The sequence below is a fragment of the Phascolarctos cinereus genome, unplaced genomic scaffold (genome assembly GCF_003287225.1).
Source record: "Phascolarctos cinereus isolate Bilbo 61053 unplaced genomic scaffold, phaCin_HiC Scaffold_2;HRSCAF=192, whole genome shotgun sequence".
NCBI classification, from domain to species: Eukaryota; Metazoa; Chordata; class Mammalia; order Diprotodontia; family Phascolarctidae; genus Phascolarctos; species Phascolarctos cinereus.
In genome coordinates, this window is record NW_027555625.1 from 134,883,916 (window position 1) to 134,911,545 (window position 27,630).

At 38.2% G+C, this 27,630-nt stretch overlaps 1 protein-coding gene across 1 annotated transcript in view; it reads right to left on the reverse strand.

Annotated features, from left to right (window-relative positions):
* KAT6A (lysine acetyltransferase 6A) overlaps positions 1-27,630 on the reverse strand; it is a 154,015-nt gene that overhangs the window by 65,081 nt on the left and 61,304 nt on the right. The window contains 4 exon segments of the mRNA XM_020969560.2: positions 4,869-5,004; positions 5,759-5,840; positions 6,345-6,460; positions 21,900-22,008. Of these exon segments, the coding sequence (XP_020825219.1) occupies positions 4,869-5,004; positions 5,759-5,840; positions 6,345-6,460; positions 21,900-22,008 (443 nt within the window).

Genomic DNA, 27,630 nt, shown 5'->3' on the forward strand with positions numbered 1-27,630 from the left:
ATACAAAGAAGGAAACATCTACATTTCAGTTTCTCCCACTTCATGGTGAAGGGATTATATTAGATCAGGGCTTCTCAACTTTTTTGGTATTATGGACCCCTTTAGCAATCTGGTGATGCCTATAGACTCTTTCTCAGAATAATGGTTTGTTGCCTACATTAATAACAGAAAAAATGCTAAATTTCAGTTAGCAGTTAGTGATAAGATGTAATTCTTTTCCCATGCAAATTTATGGGCTTTCTGAAATCGATCCATGGACCTCTAAGGGGTCCATGGACCCCAGCTTAAGAAGCCTTGTAACCAGATGATCCCCCTAAAGTCCCATCAAGCAAAAAGTCTATGAGTTTACAGATTCAATTCTAGCTTTATGGCAAAGCATATAAAAGAATTACAGTTATACACACTCTGCCCTAAAGAAATCTTGATTGCTATACTCAATTTAGTGTTACATGGTGACTTTCAATGGCCAAAAATTAAAATATGCTAATTAGCATTAGCCCAGAAGCCCAGAGTTCAAAAACCACTGTTTTAATAAAAACGTTTTAATACAAAATACAAACTACAGCACTTGATGCATATATACTTAGACTGCTGATGCTCACTCATATTTCAAGTGCATTATCTTCATGACAGTGTTAAGTTATTGTTAAGAAGGGCCAAGGCAAAAAGCCCTACGAATCTAAAGGTATATTTAATCATATTTTCAAGGCTACGGCACAAACCAAACTATATAAGTCTATGTCCCCTGTTCTCTTCTCGCTAGTTACTATCTCTTTGCCTTTGCTCACAACTAGAATGCATGCTAAAATGGATTCTTTCCTCATCTCTGTCTACTGAAGCCCCTACTTTTCTTTAAGGTCCAACTTACCAGTCACCTCTTTCATGAAGCTTATTATTCACAAAAGGAAGAAGAAATCACAATGGATTTGTAGTCAAAAGGATTTGGGGTTCAAATCTTGGTTCTGCCTATATGACTTTGGGCAATTCTTTTCTCCTTTCTAGGCCTTGGTTTCTTCATCTATAAAAATGAGGTAAATGGCCTACTTGATATCCAAGGTTCTCTCTATGAATATCATAGAATTCTATGATTTCAATATCCTATAGATAACAAAAAAACTAAAACCAAAGGGCAAAAAAATCAATCTCTGATTTCTATTCCATCTTCACAGCTAACTTAGCTCCCACCACTTACAGCAGTCTAGATCCTTGCTAACTGAGGATAAAGTATTCAAATAATGTTGCCATCAAGGGACCCTGGAAAGGACAGTGTCAGGGGTAGGAATACAGAAGCAGGTAGCCAGAGAATGGCATGAAGAAAAAAATGTGAGTCAAATAGGACAGAATGGGACTATATCTGTGCCTTCATTAGTATAAGAAACTCTCAATTAGAAAACTTCCTCTACTAAAGCAAATCAGCCACCTTCATTGAAATGTACAGAGTTTGAGAATCTCCTTGGGCACTGAGAGGTTAAGCAAATCGCCCAGAATCACAAAAACAGTATGCGTCAGAGGTTACTTGTGAACCCAGGTCTTCATGACTCGGAAGCTACCTCCTCATCCCACTACACCATGCTGAATGGAATTGTCAAAGAGCTAGCAAGTGGTAGCTCAGTGGGCTATATTACAAATACAGTTTACTAGATTTAGCAAAACATTTGGCAAAGCCTCTCATGCTATTCCTGTGGAGATGGAGAAATCTAAATGATAGTACTGTTAAGTGGATTTGGAATTAGTTTATTATTGGCTATACCCAAAATATAATCTCTAATGAAACAAATTTTAAAGTCTCCAGTAGAATGTTCCAGTGATTTTTGTTTGATCCTTTTATTCTCCTCAAAGTGATTTTCTATCTCATTCACTGCAGCTGTTACAAGCCTTGTAATTCCACACCCCACCCCCAAACCTCAGAGCGAAAATACTGATCACTTGCTGCAAACTCCCTACTCTCCTCCTCTTGTTTTAAACTACTGTGACATCATCTTCAACTATTTCCTCCTTTCCTCCAATCTCTGATGAAGATGTAGTCCCTTCTGTTACTCCAGGGTCAACCTTTTCTCCACATGTCTCAAACCTATCCCTCTCTCTCATCTCCTTTAGTAGATTATCTCCATTATTATCGCATCTCTCTAATCTTCAATGTTACTATTGGTTCCTTCCCTGCTGCCTACAAACACACTCAGGTCCCATTAAAGTCTCATTAAAAAAAAAAAGAACACCTTTACTAGATCCCGTCATCTTTGCTAGCTATCAACCTATAGCTCTCTTCCCTTTTTCAATCAATTCCTTAAGTTGTCTACACTTACTTCCTTCTACTTCTTCTCTTACTCTCTTCTAAAACCTCTGCAATCTGGCTTCCAATCTCATCACTCTATGGAAACTGATCTCTCCCCAGTTACCAATGATACAAGTGCAAAATCTGACAGTCCTTTCTCATTCTTCATCCTTATGATCTTTCTAAAGCAGTTGAAACTCCTCACCATCCTCTCCTCATGGATATTCTCTCTTCTTTGGGTTTTCAGGACACTATTCACTTATTTCTCCTTCTATCTATCCAAACATTCCTTTTGCTATAACTGAGACAGCTATGTCTCCTTCTGCTGAATCTCCTTTGGTGGACAGCACACACATCATGACCTCATGACCTCTAAATACAGGTGAACCTAAGGCTTAATTCTGAGCCCTCTTCTTATCTGTCACCATTTTTTGTGCTCTCTCTCCCCTTCTCCCATCCCTCCCCTCTTCCTCTCCCTCTGCCTCTCTCGCTCCTCCCACTCCTCCCCCTCCTCCTCACCTCTTTCCCTCTGTGACCTCATCACTTCAGATGGGCTTAATTCACTACTCAAAATATTCCCATTGCTATGTCATCAGCCCTAGTCTCTCTCCTAAGTTCTGGTCCAATAATAAAAATTGACTAATTGATGTTTCAACAAATGTAACATGTTGAAAAGAAAACTCATTATCTTTCCCTAAAGCCAACTCTCTTCCAAACTTTCCCATTTCTTCTCAAGGGCATCATCATCACCCAAGTTTATAATTTTGGAGCCATCCACAACTACTTTTATTCATAACACACATCCAATCAGTTGCTAAATTGTCATTTCTATCTTCACACAATTGTCATATTCATCTCCTCTTCTCCATTCATATAACCACCACCCTAGTGCAGGCCCTTATCATCTCTTACCTACATTACTAAAATAGCTTCTGTCTTTCCCCATTCCAATCCATCCTTTACATAGCTGCCAAAGTTATGTTCCTAAAAAACAAGTCCTACAATATCATCCCCTTACTTAATAAATTCCAGTGGCTCTCCATTACTGTAGATCAAATACAAGTTTCTTTGTTTAGCATTTCATACCCTTCAGAATCTGGTCCTAACTTAATCTTATTACACATTACTTTCCTTCAACATACCCTATAATTCAGCCACACTGAATTTCTGTTTCTCATAAGCAACACTTCATCTTCTTCTTGCCATGCCTTTCTCCATGACTGGAATGTTCCCCCTCCTCACTTCTACCTCAGGCAATCTCTAGGTTCTTTCAAGAACTCAGCTCAGGAACCATTTTTATAAAGTCTTTCCTGATGCCCACAGCTGATAGTATCTTCCCCTCCAAATTACCTTGTAACCATCTTGTATATATACGTTTTATGTATACCTATATATGTGCATTCTGTCTCCTCAGACTAGATACTAATCTTCTTAAGAGCTGGGACTTTTTCATTTTTTTCTGTGTAACCCCCAATGCCAGCACAGTGCCTGGCACAGAGTACATGCTTAATGTGAATGTCTGTTGATTGAATGGCTAATTAACATTTGAGATCAAGGCAGTGATGAAAGGCTTATCAAATTTACAGAGGTCACAAATCTAGAAGCGATAAGTAACACAGTAAGTAACAGCCCACAAAAAGATCTTAACTCCTACATCATCAAATCAAATTAAGATGAATTTTTATATGGTTATGTTCTTACCCCTAAAGTCAAGAAATCAACTTCACAGGCACAAAATGGAGGGGTGAGAGTAGAAGGGTAGGAGTGGGGTGGTTATATAAATCATTTTTCTGGAAAAGATCTGGGAGTTTTAGTGGATTGCAACGTCCATGTGAGTCAACAGTATGTTATAGCAACCCAGAAAGCTGCTGACACATTAGGCTCCATTAAGAGATTGTGATATGTGTGTGTTGGGGGAAGGAGAGGAGGGGAAACATGATATCTGAAAGCGTGTCATGATATTATGGCCCAGATCCATCATGAAGTTGGAAGAATTGGAGATTTTTAGCCTGGAGAAGAAAAGACTAAGAGAGTGGGGGTTGTGAAGGGGATGGGACATGACAGCTGCCTTCAAATATCTGAGAAGCTGTCATGTGAAAGAGGGATTAGACTTATTCTGCTTGGCCTCAGAGGGGAAGCAATAGACAAAACCTGCAGAGATGAAAATTTAGACTTGATGTGAGGAAAAATTTCCAAACAATGAAAGTTATCCAAAAGTGGAATGGGCTGTTGTGGGAGATGGTAGTTTCTCCTTCACTGGAATTCTCCAAATAAGGGTACTCTTGGAGTGAACAAGATGGTCTTGGAAGTCCTTTTGAAGTCTTAGATTCATAAGATGAATCAATCCTTCTACAACACCCCTGACAGATGACCATCTAGCCTTTGCTTAAACAGTTTCATACCTATCATGCACTGTTGTCTTTGAAGGAAACAATGAATGAAATAATTAAAACTTCACCTAAGTGAACAGGGATATTTCTTATAAAAGTACAAATTAGTACTATGGAAATTATTCAAGGAAGATAGATAAATCTTCTTAGAATAGGCCCTTTCTTCCATTTTTCTTCTGTTTGATCCTCCTACAAATAGTACTTACACTGTATTTTGTTTCTTTAACCTGTTTTTGGGCCGTCCTATTGGATTGGCATAACGCCGTTTTATCTGTGCTGCTTTTTTATGTAGAAGTTTTCTTCCTTTTTTCCGAGGTCGACAAATCTGACATATCCACATGCCTATAAGAAAATAAAATCTTATGTCAAACCAGTGATGGTACTAATAGTCTCAACACTTCAGAAAACACTAAGCTGATCAAAAATGCCATTAGATTTTCCTGAATCCTGTAAAATGCAAGGTAGTCCTAGGAAGGTCTAACTTCTACAAGATTGTCCAAAATCATTCATAAAATTATACAAGCAATATAGTCTTTCTGTTCCAACTAAAAAAAATAAAAAAACTTAGGGAAGACAGCAAGGAAGAGCAAGGACATTTTCCTTTCTATTATTATTCACTACACACACACATACACCTCTGACCCTTTCCCCACAAATACTTGCATAACAGTGTAGCATATAAGCCATTCCCACCTTCAGAACCAGAGGAACTCAGCATACGACCTATGCTAGGCTTTCTTTTACCAACAAGGTAACAGCCTCAGATCAAATGCTACAAATCATAGGAAGAGGGTTGAAAAAGGTTAGAAATGAAACCAAGAATTATCAAATATTGACACTGAGTTACCATACCTTCTACAACATGATCTGTGAAAATTACAGACAAGCAATATTAAATTCATGCTACAGGAATTCTCACATGTATAAATAGGAAGACTACCTCCACTTCAGGGAAACAAGTGTTTTCCTACATATAAGCATTCTCAAATAGAAAGCTACAGAGAATTCTCTTATTTTAAGAAGTGGAGAAAGTTATCTTTCACCCCACTTCCACAGTGCCCCTTTTCTTTTCCAGTTAGATTTCAGAATTCATCACCTTTCGGCATCCTGGTGAGTGGTGGATCACAGCATTCCATGTGGAAACCTCGGTCACATGAATCACAGAAGAGCATGTTATCCTACAAAAATAACAAGAAAAGGTAGTTCTGCTTAAGGTTATGTAACAAAACATGCCTGACAAAACATACCTGATCCATGTCTTCATGAACCCTCATTAGAGTTGGGTTGCATTCTTGAATAATGTGGATCAAATCAATGAAAAAAGACACCTCCTTACTTTGGACTAAGAGAGTGGGAGACCAACGTGAATTAACGCAAAGGTGTACTTTATAGGATATTTTTAAGGAACTACAATTTCACTACTTTCAAATACATGTAATAACCAGAATTAACCTAAAAAAAAGTATTGTCCAATACAGCTCCTTACAAAAACTTGCTTTAATTCAAAGGTAAGAATGATCTGTAATTAGCATGCCAATTAATGTCACGTAAATAAGTCCTTCGAACTTACCTAAGGGTATCAGGAAAACATCTGGTTCTTTTAAGTTGTTTAAACATTCTCTCTAGAATGCCAAATACCTATTTATAAACAGAATGTCTAATCAGGAAAGAAAAGCACTTACTGCATTTTTGCCCTGGTCACGACAAGAGCTGCATGTTTTACACTCAATGCACTGCCACCGTAAGGCCTTCACTCGAACTGTTAATTCTGGAGAGAACTTTAAACAGGATGGATGACCTATCAAGAGAGGATAGACTGACACTGAAACAATCATCATGGATTCTATTAGTGAATAGAAATGGCAATATACAAAAAAGTAGAATTAATCACAGATATAGTTTTCAAAATATACATATATGTATACTTAAGTATATGTGGAAATACATATTTGCATTCTTTTTATCTTAATATTTATGAAGACATTACAGGTGGTTTTCATTGTTGGATTTAGTTCTCCAGATCAACGAGCAACAAAGAAAATATCACATTGGATTAAATTTGGTAAAATCCAAAATTTTATTTATCTCTTATCTCCTCAGGTAAATTGTGAGCAGTTAACAATATAAAATGGCCTCCTCATTATTGGTAGTGTACCCTGAATATTATAGTGAAAAAAGTAATCTATTCAAAAAATATATACAGCAGGTTGATATGTAACTGCACAACTGCCAACAACCAACACTTAAATAACTGAATGAAACTATAGTATATCAACAACAGAATATAATTATCATTTAAAAAATAAATAATCACTGAAACATCTTATAAATGTGAATGTAGTATATAAATGTCAATTATTTATTTATACAGGCCTGTGATTTCATTGGTGTAGGTGAAGGAACTCCCTTCACTGTCACAAATCAGTAACTTTTCTTTAATTTACACTCAGAGAGTTGCCTGGGGCACTGGAAGTTAAGAGGCTTGCCCATAGTCACAAAGCCCATTTATGTCCAAGACAGTATTTTAACCCAAGTCTTCTTGCCTCTAAGACCAGGCTCTATCCATTATATCAATGATTTTCAAAGTTGGCACAGAGGTCATCTGGGAAGGTCATGGCCGGACTCCAAGGGGATGCATATAAGATTAGCCAATCATAGGGCAAAAAGCTAGGTCTCATCTCATCTTCCCCAAGATAGCTAATTGTGAGGCTTGACTCCAACACAACTACACCTAACCTTCCCCCTACACACATATTCCCCCACTCCAAACCCACCTTTAACTGCCCAAGTTCCAAGTGACCTTTATTCTGAGCTGAGTATAAGCCCCTCAGTATAGTTTTAACCCAACCCCATTCCCTCCTTTCCCAGGCACCACAGCAGGTGCTGATCAGGTGGGAAAGTTCATTCATTTTCATTCATATTCTGTGTTTGTCTGTCTGTCTCTCTCTCCTGTTAACATTTATCACTTTATCTGGATTTGTTTGTTTAAAGCTAAATGCATAACAAAATTATTTTTAAAAGAAAATTTTTTGAAAAGTGATTTCAAACAAAACCTTTAGGATAAAATGTAATGTGCTCACTTGTAAAATATAACTTTCTCTTCTAGAAGTGGGTAATATGTTTTTATTTATTTGTTTGTTGGGGTAAAGGGAAAAAATAGGTTCTTCTTCATTCTCTTCTTTTTCTTGTATAACAGGAAAGAATATTCATATGTATAAGGTATGACGTTTAAAAAGGAAAAATATTACGTATCTACAAAATAAGCACAGTTATATTATAAATCCTAAAAGAGCAGAATTAGAAAGGCAATATAACATAATGGATAGAAAAGCTGGCCTCACAATCAGGAGGATCTGGGTGCAAGTCATGCACTGAATATAAACTAGCTTTATGCCCCTGGACAGGTCACTTTAATCCCTATGAATTTAGAGAAGTTACTGATTTGCGATATTAATCATTACAATTACACAGAGCAAATCACTTTTGGCATTCTTTTCTTTATCAGAGCCATATTTATAAAGTACTTAGCATAATGCCTGATACGTAACAGGTTCTTAATAAATGCTTATCTATTATTCCCCCCTTATTTTATTCTGCATCTGTTCATTTAAGTCTTCTGTGTTTCTCTTAATTCCTTATGTTCACTATTTCTTACAACCAAATAATAGTACATCTATTCACATATCACAATTTATCCAGTCATTTCCAAATCAATGGTCATACAAGTTTGTTTCTAAATTTTCTAACTACAAAAAATGCGAAGAAAATTTTGGCACATATGGAGCCTTTCTCTTTTACCTTCTTGGGAAGATTTAATACTGGTATTGCTGGGTCAAAGGCTATATTAAAAAGTTTAGTGACTTTTCTTGAAAAATTCCAAAATGTTTTCCAAAATGATCAGACTAATTCACAGCTTCATCAGTAACATATGACTGTACTTGCCTTCCTAGAACCACACCAACATTGACTATTTCTGAATTCTATCACTTTTGCCAGTTTGGTGGATGTGAGATCCCAGGTTCATAGATTTAAAACTTCAAGGGATGTCCATGGGTCATCAAATCCAAAACCTTCATTTTTTATTCAAACTCAAGTCTAATGACTCCAAATTTGGTGTTCTTTCCAAAGTACCACAATTTAAGTTGTTTTCATTTACATTTTTCTTACAATTAATTATTTTAAATAATCTTTTAGACTGTTGTTGATATTCTTCAATTCTGCTACTGAAACTGTTCATAACCTTGGACTACTAATTTACTGGGGACCATCCCTTGGTCTAATATACTGTGTAAACTGCCTAAGTATCTTGGATATCGGGCTTCTTTAATAGATATCTGATGTAAAGATTTTTTTCCCTTCACTATCCCAGGCAAAAGCCTTTTAATTTTATGCATTTGAAATTCTATCTTTTATGATTACCTCTATCGTAAAACATTTTCCCCCAGCTATATTTATAAAAGGCATCATTAAAATCAAATATTTATTAAGTGCCTACTGTGTACAATGCATAGTGTTCCACACTAGGGAAACAAAAATGACATGGTTCCTTTCCTGAGGGTAGTTTATAATCAAATAAAGAGCATGAGATATGCACAAAGAACTATAAATAATTACACAATTAAATGGGGCAGGGGAGGTAACACTTGCATATCAATACAAGACAGAATGTGAGAATTACAAAAGCCTAAGATTCTATAGAAGAAGACTGCTCAAGAGAGATGGAATAGATATTCTCAAATACAAAGTTCTGACATAATTTGAATGGAAAAAGTAGGAGCATCTAAAAGAGACTGATATGGCTACATGGGAAACTCACAGGCAAATTCTTTATTTGTAATAGTCATATATAGAATATAGAAATAAATGTAAATAACTCTCAACTAGAAATCACTTCAGGAAATATATGTGAGAAACTATGATTTCAAGAGAAATGAACATGCACATGGAACCCTAATCTGGGTACCAAAAAAATGGCACAATTCTGTTAAGAATACAGTCTATGACTATAAAGTCCAGAATGAGCTGAGGTTTTTTATGAGTAATAAGGACAAGAAAAGGAAATTTTTAGTGTATGGGCAAGAGGATAATCAAAGGATAGATGGGACCACTACCTAGCACAGACTGAATGAATAACAAAACTACTCGAGTCACTCCCAATTTGGTTTTGCTTTCTAAAAACAATGATATTCATGATTATAAAGTATAAAACAAAGAATGTCTGATAAACTCTTCTAATATAATGGCTTCTTCTGTACTGCCTACAAACCTGCCCAGGTCTCCCCTATCCTTAAAGTAAACCTTTACTACTAATTTTCATCTATAGCTCTATTCCATTTTCAGCCAAACTCCTTGAAAAAGCTGTACAAACTCAGCACCTGCAATTTCTCTCCTCTTATTTCATCTATAAACTTTCTGTCTATAATTCGGCTTCCTACCTCTTCACTAAACTGAAACTGCTCTCTCCAAAGTCAATCAGTTAGTCAAGAAGAATTTATTAAATAACTACTATAAGCCAGGCACTAATTAAATGGCTGGGGATACAAAGAAAACAAAAGACTGTCAAGGTCTAATGGGGGAGGACAACAGGCAAACAGCTGTGTACAAACAAGATGTATACAGGATAAACTGGATGATCTCAGAGGAAAGCACTACCATTAAGGGGGACAGGGAGAGGCCTCTTACAGGAGGTGGAATTTTAGCTGAGATTTGGCATGAAGGACAGCAAGTGAAAATGCCCCAGTGTCAAGAGATGGAGTATCTAGTGCAAGAAATACCAAGGAGCCTAATGTATTCTGATCACAGAGAACTCAATCACCAAATCTAATATCTTCTCAATCATCATCATTCTAGATTTCTTTGAAGCATTTAACACTGTTGACCACTCTTCTCCTTGTGAACACATACTCCTCTCTGGATTAGGCAGCAGCACAGTAAAAGGGGAAACAGTACTAAAACATTCTGTGTATTACTAACAAAATCCAAAAGGAAGAGATAGAAAAAGAAATTTCTTCCAAAATTGCTACAGAACGTAGAAAATATCTGAGACCACCTAGTAGGATACAAGAATTATACTAGTATAAACTCTATAAAAATAAAGACATAAAAAAAATGTACTGATATTAGTCACAGTTGTTATAGGACTCCAATATAACAACATTCATCTAGAGAAGACAATCTTAACTTTTTTGTGTTATGAACCCCTTTTGGCAGTCTGGTGAAGCCCAGGAACTCCTTCTAAAAATGTTTTTAAATTCACAAAATAAAATACATAGAACTACAAAGATACTGAAATCCAGTTATCAAAATATTTTTAAAACCAAGTTCATGGAGGTAGCTAGGTGGTGCAGCGGATAGAGCAATGGCCCTGAGTCAGAAGGATCTGAGTTCAACTCTGGCCTCAGAGACATAACATTCACTAGCTGTGCGACCCTGGGCAAGTTCACTTAACCCCATTGCCTAGCCAAAAAAACAAAACAAAAGCAAAAAAAACCAACCAAGTTCACAGATCCCAGGTTAAGAATCCCTAATCTAGAGGGGGAATAGATTATAAATCTCAAGGGAAATAAGAAAAAAAAAAGTAAGAAAGGCAACCTAACAGTACCACATCTTAAAACTACCCTATAAAGTAACCATCATCATCAAAAGTATTTGCTACTGGTTAAAAAACAGAAAAGTTGATCAATGAAATACATTAAGTACAGAAGTTTCCAGAAGAAAATGAACATAGCACCATAATGTTCAATAAATCCAAGGCACCCACTAAGGAGACTAAGTATTGGGAGGAGGGAGGCATAGTGAAAACTGGAAAGCAGTCCGACAGGAACGTGGTTGAGCCCGCCATCTCATACCACATGCTATACAGCAAGCTCTAAATGAATACATGGATAAGATCAGTGGCTCTTCATCTTTTTTTGTGTCATAGACCCCTTCTGGTAGTCTAGTGAAGCCTATGAACCCCTTTCTCAGAATAATATTTTTAAATGCATAAAATATATAGGATTACAAAGGAAACCCAATTATACTGAAATACAGTTATCAAACTTTTTAAAACAAGTTTACTGACCCCAGGTCAAGAACTCCTGAGCTTGATTTAGAAGGTGACATCGTAAATAAATTAGAGGAACTGAGCAAAAGATGACTTTCACAACTATGGATAAGGAAAGAGATCCTGACTAAAATAATGGACAGAGAGGATCAAAGGAGATAATATGGAGAATTTTGATTATATAAACTTGAAGCTTTTGCACAAACAAAATCAAAGCAGTAAAGTTAAAATGAAAACAGTTAACTGGGAGAAAGAAACCTTTACAACAAATTTCCCTGATAAAGGTCTAATATCCAAGATATATAAGAAACTGATGTAAATATTTAAGACTAAGAACCATGCTCCCAATAGTTGGATGGATAAAGTATATAAAACCGTAGTTCTCAAAAAATAAAAGTTATCAACAACCATATTTTTTAAAAAGGTTCCATATGGCTAATAAGAGAAATGCAAATTAAAACAACTGAGACTCAATCAACCAATAAATATTCATTAAGTGTCTGCTATGTTCCAGGCACAGTGCTCTAAGCATTGGGGATAAAAAGAGAGACAAAAAACAGACCCTGACCTGGAGGAGCTTCAATCTAATGGGGAAGACAATACGCAAACAAATCTATCATACAAGATAAATAGAAAATAATTAACAGAGGGAAGTCCCTGGAATTTAAAGGGTTCGGGGAAGGCTTCCTACAGAAGGTGAGCCTTTAGCTGGGATTTAAAGGAAGCCAAGAAGGTCAATAGTCAGAGCAGAAGAGGAAGAGCTTTTCAGGCCTGGGGGACAGGTAGAGAAAATGCCCAGAGCCAAGAGATGGAGTATTTTGTTGGCAGAACAGCCCAGGAGGAGAGTGTCACTGGATTGAAAAGTACCTATCAGAGAGTAAAGTGTCAGAAGACTGGAAAGGAAGGGGCAAGGTTATGAAGGCCTTTGAATGCCAAACAGAATCTTCTATGAGATCCTGGCAGACAAAGGAAGCCAATGGAATTGGGTGGGGGAGGTTTAGCCTGACGTGTCAGACCTGCATTTTAGGAAAATCAATTTAGTGGATGAATGGAGGATGGGCTGAAGTGGGGAGAGACCTGAGGCAGGCAGACCCACTGGCAGGCTATTGCAATAAGAGAGAAGAGAGTGTATTCAGGAGATGTGGCAAAGGTGAAATCAAGAGGCCTTGGCAACAGATTGGATTGGGGTGGAGGGTGGGGGTGTTGGAGATGATTAGAGAGAGAGGATTCCAGGATGACTTCTCAGATGGGTGCCTGAGGGACTAGGGGAGGATAGAATTGCCCTCATTGTTGTTTGTCCTTCCTCCTTGAAGAGGAACAAAGACATTAGGAAGGAGATATCTTGACTTGCAAGTGAACTGAATTTAAGTGAGGCCAGGCAGTGCAAAGTCACTCTCTCCACAGAAGCAATCTGGATCCAGTGGCAAGACAGATAGAGCAGGACAAACAGAGACGGACCTGATGCAGTGGGAGATCTCAGACTTTTTAAGCTAAGGTCTTTCCCAGGTCTCAGCTTTAGATGAGGCAATGCCCATTCTGTGATTAAAGCTAGGTAAGAAATAAGGCCAAAAATGGCCTCTATTATAAAAAAATAAAATAAAATAAAGCCAGGAAGGGAAGACCCTCAGGGTTTCTGGCCAAAACAGAAACAATTGCTATTCACACTCAAAGAGCCTCTAGAGCCCAAACAATGACCAAGTGAGGCTTGAGCTGGGACCTACTGTTGGCCAATCAGTGAGAACCAGAGTGAAGTGGGTTTCAGGAATAGTCAAGTAGTTCCATTTGAATTGCAATGGGCTTTATCAAAGCCTGGGTTTCCAATGATGTATATTTCAAGAAATCATAAATGAAACTACGTGGGGCAAAAGAGTTCATTGTCCCAGTTTTTTGTGGTTTTGTTTATTTTTATGACAGAATTTATAAGCAGGGAAGAGAAAAAAAAGAAAACCAGCCCATAAACCCCAAGATATCTTGGGAGATCTCAGTGACCAAAATCTATATTCCTTTGGGCAGAGCACCCACAGGTAAGGGACTGACTCCTTATGTGGACAGAGAGAGAGAAGGGCAGGAGATGGGAACCAAAGGAGGGAGGGAGGGAGGGAGGAGGAAAGACTTGGGGTGGATGGAATTACCTTCAACACTAATAGGGAAGGTGTTGGGGTGAGGGAGAAGGGTTAGGGTAAAAGATGAGTTCTATTTTGGACATATTGAGTTTAAGATGTCTATTGAACATACAATTCAAGATGTGTGAAAGGAAGTTGGGAGATGCAAAACATAAGGTCAGCAGAGAGACTGGGGCAAGGAAAGTAGCTCTGAGAATTATTAGTATAGATTTCACCTCAAGCCTCAATCTAATGAGACTGACAAAGGTGACAAAAAAGAAAAATTACAGTTATTGGAGGGACTGCAGGAAGACAAGTATACTAAAACAATACCATTGGTGGAGCTATGAATAATTGAACCAACCATTCTGGAACGTATTTTGGAACTCTACCTCAAAAGTCAATAAATCGTACATACCTTTTGACCCATACATACCACTACTATGCTTACATCCCAAAGAGATCAAAGAAAGAGGGCAAAGATCCATTCATAAAAAAATATTTATAGCAGCATTTTTTGAAGTAGCAAAGAACTGGAAACAAAGTGGGAACTGGGAAATGGCTAAACAAATTATTGTATATGAAATAAATAAAATACAACTGCAGTATAAGAAAAGAAAAAAGGGATGATTAAGGAAATAAATTGGAAAGAATTTTATTGTTGTTTGTCCTTCGTCCTTGAAAAGGACCATAACATCAGGGAGATGATAACATGACCTGCAATTGACTTTGAGTGAGGAAGGGCTATGCAAAGTCATCAGCCTCACTTTCTCCTCCACAGCCATGGGTCCAGTGGCAAGATATAGATCAAGACAACTAGAGAGGGCCCTGGATGCAATGGGAAACTTTGGCCTTTTTAAACTAAGTTCTTTAACAGGTCTCAGTTTGACTGAAGCAGCACCCTTTCAGGGATTAATCAATGGGATTCCTCACAATCTCTCACCATCCTACCCCCAATATACAATCTGTTGCCAGGGCCTGTTTATTTCACCTTTTCAATATCTCCTGAATATATCACCCCAGCCTACTGGCCATTCCCATCAGGATCCTCCCTAGACCTCTCCTCCAGTCACCTCAAACTACCTGGCCACTCCTAGATCCCTCCCACAGTCTTTCTTTTTTTCTTTTCTTTTTTTTTGGGGGGGCAATTGGGGTTAAGTGACTTGCCCAGGGTCACACAGCTAGTAAGTGTCAAGTGTCTGGTCTGAGACCATATTTGAACTCAGGTCCTCCTGACTTCAGGGCCGGTGTTCTATCTACTGCGCCACCTAGTTGCCCCTTTTTTAAATATTTATTTTTGCTTTTGTGTGTGTGTGTGTGTGTGTGTGTGTGTGAGTCAACTGGGATTAAGTGACTTGCCCAGGGTCATACAGCTAGTAAGTGTGAAGTGACTGAGGCTGGATTTGAACTCAGGTCCTCCTGACTCCAAGACTGGAGCTCTATCCACTACGCCACCTAGCTGCCCCCCCCCCAGTCTTTCTATATATAAGATCCATCTTGGCCGCCATTAAGGTGCTGAGATTCACTCTAGCCAGCTTGTCAGTAGAAGGGTCACAAATGTTCAGCTTCCAATCTCTCTACTGCATCTCCTACTTCCCAGTTCTCAATCATTTGCTTTTATCACTACCAACCAAATGAAGCTCTAAGGTTAATAATCCATCTCCAAACTCCTAAATCCAATAGCCTCTTCCTCATCCTTCCAGACCTCTTTACTGTCGTTCAGTCATTTTTCAGTCATATCTGACCCTCTGTGACCCATCTGGAGTTTTCTTGGCAAAGACAGTGATTTGCCATTTCCTTCTCCAGCTCATTTTTCACAGATGAGGAAACTGAGGTTTAAACCCCTGCCCAGAGTTCACTCAGCTAGGAAGTTATCTGAAGCCAAATTTGAGCTCACAAAGATGAGACGGGAATGACTCCAGGCCCAGCTCTCTCTCCACTGCACCTCTAGACTTCTTTTAGCATTTGGTAATGCTGACCATCCATACCTTGATACTCCTGTTTAAATGGGTTTTCATGACACTGTGTTCTCTGTACGTCTTTTTTATTCCTACATGTTCGACCAACCCTCCGTCTCCAATGCAGGGTTCACCATCCTTGTTTAGTAATGCATGCTAACAACTATATACCCCTGTTTATGTTTACCTGATTGATGTTATACAAATACTGTATTATATGTCAGTTATGAATTATATTACTGCTTATTTACATATATACTACTGCTAATCATGTTCTGTTAGTTTATAGGTTCACTGAGAGTATATTGCTAGTTTGCATTGTTTCACTGTAATTAACCATTTGCTGATTGAGCATGAATCTTTGCTTCTGTTCTATGAATATGTATACATACTGCTATGAGATGCATATAACAAGTCCTGCATACAATTTAGAAATTAGTTACTAATATAGCCTGCCAAGCAATGTCTTGTGCTTTGTTGTCTCCTGCTTATACTACCTAAGGTATATTTACTGTAAATAGAACCCTGAGATGACCACCTGAGACAATGGGATAATCATCACACTTCTTTAAAGTGCTGATGTTTGGGTGCTTGAGCTATGCATTGACAGGTGTTAAGTCTACCACAACTGATTTTGCAAGGGGCTGAAAAATGTTCTGTCCCTGGGGAGGAATGTAATCTACCTTTTGGAGCTGTGCCAAAGGACTTGGAGGCAGGGCTGTCTGATTTGTCCCTTCTCTGGCATTCTTCAAACTTCAAGAGGATTTCAGGCTTTACCTAATGTAAACCCAGAGAGATTCAGATCCTAACCTTTAAAAAAGAGCTTGTGGATAAGAGGGGCGGAAACTAAGCCATGGAAGTGAAATATTGGGAATGCAAGAGACTTTGACATTGCTAGCCAGTGAAGAATGGCAAAGGTTGGAACAAAAACAGAGAATCAACTGAAACCTACATGCTGTTTTGCCAGAGGGTACACTAAGCATCATCAGGCATTGTTTCTTTTTTTCTTTTTCAAAAACAGTATTTTTATTTTTTCCTATTACATGTAAAAATAGTTTTCAACATCATTCAAAAACATTTTTTTTAATTTTTAGTAAGATTTTAAGTTCCAAATTTTTCTTTCTTCTCTTCTCCCCCCTCCCCAAGATAGCAAGCAATCTGATATGTTATGTATATATGTGCAATCATGTTAAACATATTTCCACATTAGTCATGTTGTGAAAGAAGAAACAGAAGAAAAGAGGAAAATCATTTAAAAAAAGGAAAAAGTGAAAATAGTATACTTCTATCTGCATGCAGACTCCATAGTTCTTTCTCTGGATGTGGATAGCATTGTCCTGGATCACTATATTGCTGAGAAGAGCCAAGTCCATCATAACTGGTCATCAGAAACTGATCATTTCTGTTACTGTGTATAATGTTCTCCTGGTTCTGCTCATTTCACTCAGCATCAGTTCATGTAAAAGTCTTTCTAGTTTTTTCTGAAATCCCAGTGCTTTTCACAAATGAGAGGGTCAAGTCCAAGAGCCAGGAGGAGAAAGAATTCCAAAGCCAACAAGTGATCATTGGAGATGCAAGAATAAGGGCACTGATAAGCCTTTCTTCGAGACTTCCCCCTCCACCACCCTCACTCTGGTTTCCTAGGGAAAACTAAGATCTTCTGCTCCGTTTATCTACCCCGCTTACTACTTTGCTTTATCAATTCCCTAATAGAAAACTGGTCAAAGGACAAGTCACCCGTGCTTGCTCCTGTGTCCTCACAGCCACAGCTGCACATGTGACTGCCATTTCTAAAACCGTTATTTAGTAAATATTACTGCTTTAAGTGTTTCATGATATGTGTGTCACAATGTATTAAAATTCGATGCCAATTTGAATCTGTGCCAATTCTGCTTACTTGAATGTTGGAGGTGAGATTGGGAAGAAAGGGGAGACAAAACGTAGAAAAGTAACAGATAATGCACTGATACTTTCTGAAAGCAATGTGGATATCATCATCAGTGCCACCTGTGTGGGTGTTCTGAGCTGCACATTTAATTAAGTGAACGGAAAAATACATTCACAGACTCCTTGTGAGCCACAAGACAAGAGGAAGCCCCAGACTACAAAGGAGGCACACAAAGCAAGAGCAACTTTCCCTTTCAGATTCACTCCTAGACAGCACCCAGTGCAGGCTGGAGTCTGAAAAAGAAAGCAAGGAGGCTAAGGGAAGAAGCAGCTCAAAGGAAAGCCAATAGCCTCAAGAAAGGAAATGAAGTAAGCTGGTACTACAATCCTTAGATGTGGGAGCTCCTCAGGGATGGATGGTTTGTGGGCCTTGGTAAGCAGAATCTTTGAGAACCCAGAGCCACCTCCCTGGCATCAGGAGGAATCAGAATAGGTAGTGTCTTACATACTCCAACTGGAGGAAAAATGCAGTTATTTTCGTGGGGGGAAAAGAAATTCTCTAACGAATTGCCCAAAATTGCAAGGAAAAAAGTTAAACTGAAACAAGTTCTATAATATAATGACCACTGACCTCTCCTAAAAGTTCATTTTTGACAGGGAAAAGGCTGTCTTGTAGTATATGGGGAAATCTTTGCTAGTGCTGGTAGTCTGATTTTTTAATGAGCTTTGCCCTTTTACTATGTCCCCACCCCCACTTTTTTTGTTCTTCCATGTAAACTACAACTAAAGAGCAAGACCAGTAATCATTTGTGACTCTTCCCCTCTTGCTCAACCCCTATATCCAACCAGTTACCCAGTCATGTCAATTCTATTTCAACAACATCTCTCAAATCTCTTTCTCTCCACTCATAAGGCCACTACCTTCCTATATCAAGCCTTCATCGCCACTTAGCTGGACTACTGAAATAGCCTCCTGATTGTTCTCTTGCACCCAGGCTCTCCCTTCTCCAATCCTTCCCCCACACAGCTCCCAAAATGGTATTTTTAAAGCACAGGTCTAACCATGTCACTTTCTTACTCAAGAAGCTCTACTGGTCTGGGGCAGCTAGGTGGCACAGTGGGTAGAGCTCCAGCCCTGAAGTCAGGAGGACCTGAGTTCAAATCCAGTCTCAGACCAAACACTCGACACATACTAGCTGTGTGACCCTAGGCAAGTCACTTAACCCCACTTGCCTTGCAAAGGAAAAAAAAAAAGCTCTACTGGTCCTCAAATGCCTCTAGGATAAAGCACAAACTCTTCTGATATTTAAAGTCTTTCAAGATATGTCTCTAACCTACATTTTCAAATTGATTACACATTACTTTCCTTCAATTTACTTGCTCCTCCCTATGTGTATTCCATCTTCAATCTCCATGTCTTTGCAAAGACTGGCACCCATGCCTGCAATACACTCTCCCCTCACCTCCATCTCTTAGAATCCTGATCTGTCTTCAAGACTCAGCTCAGGCCCACTTCCTACATGAAGCTTACCCTGACCCTCCCACTGCCTAGTACCTCCTTTCTATCTCATCTCTGGAAATTATTTTGCAATTACTTTGTATGTATTTATCTGTGTTCCTGTTGTTTTTTCCCAACCGAATGCAAGCTCCTTGGGGGTAGGAATTATTTCATTTTTGTCTTTGTATCCTCCAGTGTCTGGCACAGAGTAATAAAATGTTTGTTGAATAAGTGAATGAATGACTGAATGAATAAATGGCGATGGGATTCAATATAATGCCACAAAGCAATCAACTGAAGGAACTAGGGATGTTTAGCCTGAAGAGGGAAAACTTGGGAGGGAGGGCCAAGTAATAAGGAAGAGGGTATACATGATAGCTATCTTCCAAGTTTTGATAGCCTGTCATATAAAACTGAGGTCAGACTTTCTTTGGGGGGCTGAACCCCAAAGAGTAGAACTAGGACCAATGTCTCAAAATTACTTGAAGCATATTTCAGCCAATAAGAAGAACACACTCCTAACAATTAGAACCCACTGAAAATTAAATTGGCTGGCCCTAGAAGTTAGTGAGTTTACTAGAGGTCATTAAAGAGAAGTAGAGGACAACTTGCTGAAGAGTAGGGGCAGCATGGTAAAATGGATAAGGTGCTAGATATAGAACCAAGAGACCTGGGTACAAATCCAGCCTCTCCATGATCACACTACCTTGTGTGATCATGGACAGATTAAAATCTCTAGAATTTCAGTTTCTTCATCTGTAAAATAGGAATAATAATAATACTTATATTATCTACTTCACAAGGCTATTATAAGGAAAGCACTTAAAAAACCAGGGAGTAGGAGAGTAGCAGAACTGAACCAGCAATTTGACTGGTTTATGTTAATTCTGTATAAAGAAACTCCCTTAATACAGATCAGCACCTGTGCTGCAATTTAGTGTTAGAGAGTTGTCTAAAGCCCTGTTAATTTGCCCAGGGTCACACAGCTAGTATGGGAGGTGGGACATGAACCTAAGTCCTCCTGACACTACTAAATCCTGAGACTACTGCTCCATCCACTATACCTCATTGTCTCAAGAATTTTAAAGCAATAAATAAATGAATTATTATTATGTTGTTGTAGAAGAGGCCCCAACTGAAATAAGGGTTAGATTATATGACCTATGACAATTCGGTCAAACTCTGAAATCCTTCTATTAAGAACCTGCATGATTCTGTACAGATCCCAAAGTCTTATGATATATATGAAAAGATCATTTTCAACAGAGAGAAGATAGGGCAGATTCATAAAGGAGTTGAAGAAAGGGGTTTCAGCAAACAGAGTTGGAGGTAAGGAGAGTTCATTCTAGAAATGGGGGGAAGTAAAGTCAGAAAGAGAGAAGTGGGTAGGGTGATAAAAGAGAAATGTATTAGTTTAGTTTGGCTGTGACATATTTGGAGGGAAGTAGTATGATAAAACACTGGAAAGTCAATGATTGAAGGCAGATGCTGAAAGACCTGAATACCACAATTAGGAATTTAAACTTTATTTGAGAGTTAATAGAAAGTTACTACAAGTTTTTTTAGCAACTGAATAACATAATCCGAGTGGTATGTTAAGAAGATTATATAAGCAGTATTATTAAAGATGAGTTAGAGAGGGGAAAAATTTGAAACAGGGAAACCAGTTAGGAGGTACCTACAATAAACAAGGCAAGAAACAGTATGGGCCTGAACTAGAATGGGAAAGACATGTGAGAAATAATATTCAAGCAGAATTGTCAGAATTTGAAAACAGAGAGGTCATGGGAATAAGGAAAAGTGTGATCAACTATGTCAATCCTGCAGAAAGGTCAAGGAGAATAACAACTGAATGAAATGGATTTCAATCAGGTCAATGGATGCATCCATAAGGAAGTCATAAGTGCTCTTGGACAGAGCAGTTTCAGTTGGGTGGTGGGAATGGAACCAAGACTACAAGATATTGAGGTATGAATACAGAGTGGGACAAGTAGAGGCAGTGAGTGTACTTTAAAAGAATGACCATAAAGGGCAAAAGGGAGTTTCTTATATAGCTTTAATACAGATTAAAGATGTCAATGAAAATAAACCTCAGGAGGAGATTAATTTACTTATGTTGCCATTCCTGCAATGTAAAGAGCAGTTCTTAGAACATAAAGTGATGGTGTTTCTGAGGTTGGTGGGAAGCCCCTTTGAAAAATCTTGCTTGGAGGCACAGAATTTAAATTGACACCACTGCTCATTAAACTGCTGTGTCAGGCATCTATTTTCAATGTGATAAATTCAGGTTCACATTAGGGAAAACAAATTTGGAATCATCCCAGTCCCATTCATCCTGGCAAAACTGAGCAAAACAAATAGTGATTATTAAAGAAACCAGCAATAGCTCCAAAATGATTTGCAGTTCCTCCTAGCAGATGTTTCATGAGCAAGTATGAGGATAAACAGAAGGAAAATTAAGTCTACAGAAAGTGTGTGTGTGTGTGTGTGTGTGTGTTTAATCACTAAGGATTGAGTAAAACTAACAATGTATTCATCAAGCTAAACAAAATTTGGGTCACACACCCAGATCACCCAGTCTAGGTCAGGCAAAAGGCTGCTTGGCTAGACTCTCTTCCCTGAATCCTAAAAGTATAATCATACAAATTATAACTTAGCTCATTCGGGGAAAGCATATGAACTCTGTTAACCATATTTTACTATGTCTCTTGTAACACACTATATAAAGAGCATAGAGGATCACATACCACTGTTGCCACAGTCAGCACAAGAGATGAGCTCCTCTGGTTTCTTCTCTCGGTTTTGTTCCTTTGTACCAAGACAAAAACTACAGATTGGAATTGGTTCAGCAACTGGCTGTAAAGAAACAAACACAATTCATTCACATAGATTACTACATTTTTCAGTAAGTTGGCTAGTAAAAGCACAAATTTACAAAGACTTAGTCAAATTGCAGTTCAAAGCTCCTTGGACACAGAGGTTTGTCTGTACATTAATGCATATGTGTGACTGTATTTACATCTGCCCAATACTAGAGTGACTTCGCTCCATTTGAGCGAACTTTGAAGATGCGACATATTGGTCACAATGAAACTGGAGGAAAAAATGTGGATGTATCACCCTGAATCCATCACCCACTACGCAGAAAATGACTCAAATCAAAAGAGAAGCAACATGGCACAGAGGATAAAATACTGGACTTGAAGTTAGTTAGACAGGGTAATAATCCTATCTGTGATATTTGCTAGCTGTGTGACCACAACCAAGTTACAACCCCTCTGAGCCTCAGTTTCCTAATCTGTAAGACGAGTCTGAGGTCCCTTCCAGCTTTAAATGTAGGATCCTGTGAGCTTCTGACTATATGACCTATGATACAACAGCATCTTCATAAAAGGGTGGTACATTGTGATATCAGCATTCTAGATGACAAAAGCATGCTGGAATCAAAGAGAAAATTAAAGATCCAAATGCTGGCCATGTGGGTCAGGAATCACAGGTTTGGGAAAAACTAAGATAAAGGAAGGGCACTACAGAAATAGGATAGAAAATGATGTAAACTAAAGCTGTTACCACAGTTTAACTAGCATTTATTAAGCCTGGCAATATACCAAGTGAATTTGTTTCTGTCTCTGTAAGATGGACTGAATCTCAATGCTCAAAGGAAAAGAATTAAAAGAGAAAGTAAAAGAGAAAATAGGAGCAAAATATACAACCATTCCACTTCCAAATAAATGGGAAACCATCCTAGGGCAGTGGCCAGAGCACTGAAATGTAACCTGGAAGGCCTCGGTCTGAATTATAGTCACGTCACTTACTTTCTGTGTAACTCCAGACAAATCCTTTTACTGCTCTGGGCCTTAATCTCCTCACACAAAATAAAAGGTTAGGCTAGTTGACTTCTAACATCTACAATCCTATTATCCTAGAGGTTAAAATGTAGCATTATATTGATTACTACCTACTTTACACCGAATTTATTGGTAACATGAAAAACCTCATGTGTTAAGTATTAAGTATGACCAAGCCTGAAATAACTTGAATCCCAAGTTTTATGGGGTGTTTTCTGATAGGGACCTGTGATTTATTAGTGTAGGCAACTCAAGGTAAGAAAATCACCTTTTCCAATGCAGATCAACAACTAGACAACTAGTCTTAAAAAAGATGGTTGCAGTACTAAGAGGTTAAGAGGTGGGGCTTCAATCCAGATGGTCCTGACACTACCACCACATTGCCACATTTATCATAAGAATATTGACCTTACAGCCTGAAAGTACATTTCTAAAGTAAAATGAAGGTCCAGACTGAAAATCGCATAGGCCTGAATAAATAGTCCCAGTAAACTAGAAATAAAAAAATTTCCTATTTTTTTGAATATGTGAGATCACATTCACAATTTTCTAAATATTTGTATCACTTCCTGCTATTCACTTTTAAAATCATATCACAAGTATAACATAGATTAGTATGATGCATTTTATAGCTACCCAAATAAGACTGTACCTAAATGGTTATACAAAAGCAACTCTGATGGCATACAATGTTAATGAGACTTTAAATAGTTTATAATTGTTTTTCCTCCCTACCCCCTAATCATTTCAGCAAGTATTAGCAATTTGAAACTAGTCATTTGGCTTTTGAACTGCAAGTTAAAACAACTTCAATAAATCATCTTGGTAGCAGTGAAGATCTGTGAGGCTTTCCCACTCCCCCCCCCAATTTATTCATGATACAGCATTACTAGGTTAAGGTAAACCTTTTTTCACCACCTATATGTAACCTAGCTTGACTCTTGAATATGTTCAATTGGACTATTTGAGCCACGAAGCTGTTTAAACAATTTCACTTTGTAAGTTTTAGTGACAGTGCAAAACAGAGGAGACACTCTCCTACGTCACTCTCCCTACACTTTTTCATAAGTTTAGTCCTAAGTATCTGTTTGTCTCCATAACTGCTATCTAAATAAACATGTCCTTAGTTAATACTAGATTTTGAGGAAATTTTATGGCAAATAAGTGGGCATATAATTAAAGTACCTAAGAGATTCAGCAATTTTTTAAAAATATGTGTATGTGTATATTTTTTTTAAAAGCATGCTGAGATTCCTCATTCAACTGCAGAGAGACTAATGAGTAGTATATATGAAGTCCCAACAGCTCGATGCTAGTCACTTTGCAGCATGAGGCTGCAAAGTACATATAAACCACAGGAAAATGACACTGAAAGTCCTCAAACACCAAACAGTCATTTCCCAAATACCCACCAGATGGCAGCAATAAGGAAACACCTATTCTACAAGCTCACAATTACAATGGAGTTCCTGATTTGATGCATTGGGGAAGACTTTTAAATGAAATAGAAACTGGTAAGAACATTTATTCCCTTCAACTGTTATTACCTGAGCTTGGTATAGCTGTTTCTACATGAACTACTTTTCAGATTGATTTGGTGGGAGAAAATTCCTGTCTCAGAAGATTTCTCATCTTTTAACTTTTACAACACTAACAATGATAGTAATTTAATAAAATGTCAGAGTTGGAAGGGAACTCAGAGAACGACCTATACCTGAACAGCGGCCTCTTCTACCAAGTACCAAACAAGTGGTAACCTAGCCTTTGCTTGAAGACTTCCAGGGAGAGTGGACCTACTACCTCCCAAAGCAGGCCATTCCACTTTTGGACAGCTCTAATTATTAGAAGTTGCTGCTTACATCCAGCCTAAATACGCCTCTTGCCTTCTCTTCCAATTCCATTTTAGCACTGAGGGAACAAATGCAACACCTGCAAGGCACAAGTTTTGGCAAGTTCTACCAAGGCTCCTACCTAATAAAGCCAAAGATTTCGACTGCTCTCCAAGGACCACAGAGAGCTCATTACCAGCACATTGACAATTAAGTGATGAAATGTTCTGGTCTACGACAATGAAAAAAAAAGGAAAATACAAAATAGTCTTCAGTCCTGTGCAATCAATCTTCTGCAGTGATCAAGTAGGCAAAAGGGGGAGAGGAGTCCTATAGTGCTAAGAATCACAAAGTATTTCGACTACAAATATTAATTTATCTCTTGGTATATTAAATGTGAGGGTTGTCCAATACCAATAAATTGATACTACTGAATGAATCAGACACATCAATACCGACATTCTTACTATAAATAAAAAAAAGTTGCAGCTAAAAGATTCACAGAAGCAAATAAAGAAATTGACAGAGTTGGTTTTACCATGTATCCAAAAGAAAGAAAGAAAGCTCATTTAATGAAATACTTGGTCATCCAACCCTGCAGTGATCATGATGAGAATAAGCAAAAAGATCACCACAAAGATTACTGTAATTTATGTAGCAACATCTGATGCAGAGGATGAAGCTGAAAAAATTACATGAAAAATTAAACAAGATGCTAGAAACCAAGTCAAAATACACACTGTTTTTGGTGACTTTAATCCTAAAGTGAGCACAGAATAGAAAGGGGGGAGGGATAAAAAAAGATTAAAAATTTGAAATTAAGAAAGACTTGCTGAATGAAATTAAAGTGACCAAATGCTTATAGAATATTCAAAAGCCTCAAATCAATGTCATAAATATTTTCTTCAAAAAGAAAATCAAAACCTATACAGTACATGGTAAAGCACTGAAAATCACCACACACACAAAATGAAATTAGTGATATCACTGTTTTGTTTTGTTTTAAAACAGACCTGTGATTTCACTGATATAGGGGCAAGCCCAGGAAACAAACTACCCTACCCATGCAGATCGACATCTAGTTTGCAACTTACTGGTCTGCTGCTTCATGCCTGTGGCAAGCTCTATATCCTGGATAATCACTTCAGCCCAGGAATTCACTAACCCAAACTTCACAAGTACCTTCTGCCCCGGGGACCCTTCCCTCTGATTGGATAGCTCCTCCTAGAACTTCCATTTAAGGAAGTTCTCATTTCTCATCAGGCTGTGCTCCTCCAACATGCCTCAGCACCAGGCACCCGCTCCCTCTTTCCCTCCCTTCCTACCACTTTCAGCTTCCTTTTATGTTATCTTCCTTATTAGAATTTAGGCTCCTTGAGGACAGGGACTATATCTGGTTTTGCTTCTATTCGTATTCTCAGCACTTAGCACATCACCTAGCATATAGAAAACACTTAATAAATGCTCTTTTTAGACTAACTGCTAAGAGTTGTCTAGGGCCCTGAGAGATTGACTTGCCCACTGTGATACCACCAGTATGTGTCAGAGGCAGCACTTGAACACAGGTCTCTCTAATTCCTAGGCTAGGTTCTCTAGCCTTTATGCCAATGCTTATAGTTTCAAAAAGCAAGAAATAACTATAATTGATATGGGAATCATTTCAGAAACAATGCCCTTGTGCAATAAGGACAGACTAAGAGCAAAGGTCAGAACTAAAAATGAGTTGAAAAAACACCATATGAAGTTAGTTACAATAGCTCCAATATAACCTGTTTAAACAACTCTGTTTAACACTGATCAATCTTTTCACTTTCTGTTAAGATCATAGAAGAGCATAGCTCTCCTACATAAGCTTCAGCTAATATCTGAAAAGAATCCTACATAGACAAATAATTACAATAAGCAAAGAGAAACAGAAACAAGTTGTTCCATTCAATGCAAAACTGCACAAAAAGATGACAAGAAGGCCACAGCAGAGGGGTCACACCAGGGAAGCCAGTGTAAACTTTGGGTTAGGTGAGAGTCATACCATGAAATCCTGACCAAACACCATCAAACAGTCCTGAAGCCAGTTGGTACTCCTAACTAGAGACTCAAAAAGTTAGGCCAAGCTACAACTGGGGCCTGAAGCCAGATCTCAGGTGTGGACTGTTCAGAACAGAATCAAAGGACTCATTTACATGTCACTGAGAGGAGACTGGGCCCAGCCATAGCTCTGCGATCCCACAGCAGGAAAGAAGACTAACTTGGTGAATTTATGTATGTGGAGGGGGAGTAGGACCGTGGTGCAGGAAGGACTAAGACCAGACTGATCTACAACATCCAAATGGAGCCTGTCAGAGTCACAAGGGGCAGAACCAACTCCAAATTAAGAAATTATGCACAGAAAAGAAGTGAACCTCAGAGACCAAACTAAACTACCAAGAGACTGAGGCAAAGGAAGGGGTCTAGTACTTCCCATGCCATCAAAACTGGTAGTGGTATCAAAGACATCCAGACTACGGAGGAGACAATAAAACAAGAACTATCCATCCAATCCAAGAGTACTGGAAGGGACTTGCCCAGGCACAAAGTCCCAATCCAAGAAGAGAAGCTACAAATAAGAGTAAAGAAAAGAAAACACTAAATACAACAAAGAAATACTAGAGGTTAAGAGAAATTTAAGAGGTAAAACCCAGAAGAAAAATGGTCTGGCCGCAAGACCCATATAAGACTAGCTAGAAGAAATCAACTAAGAAATTTTGAAAATGGAATTAAGAGTTTTTGAGGGGGAAAAGTGAAAGTAGAATACATAAGGATAA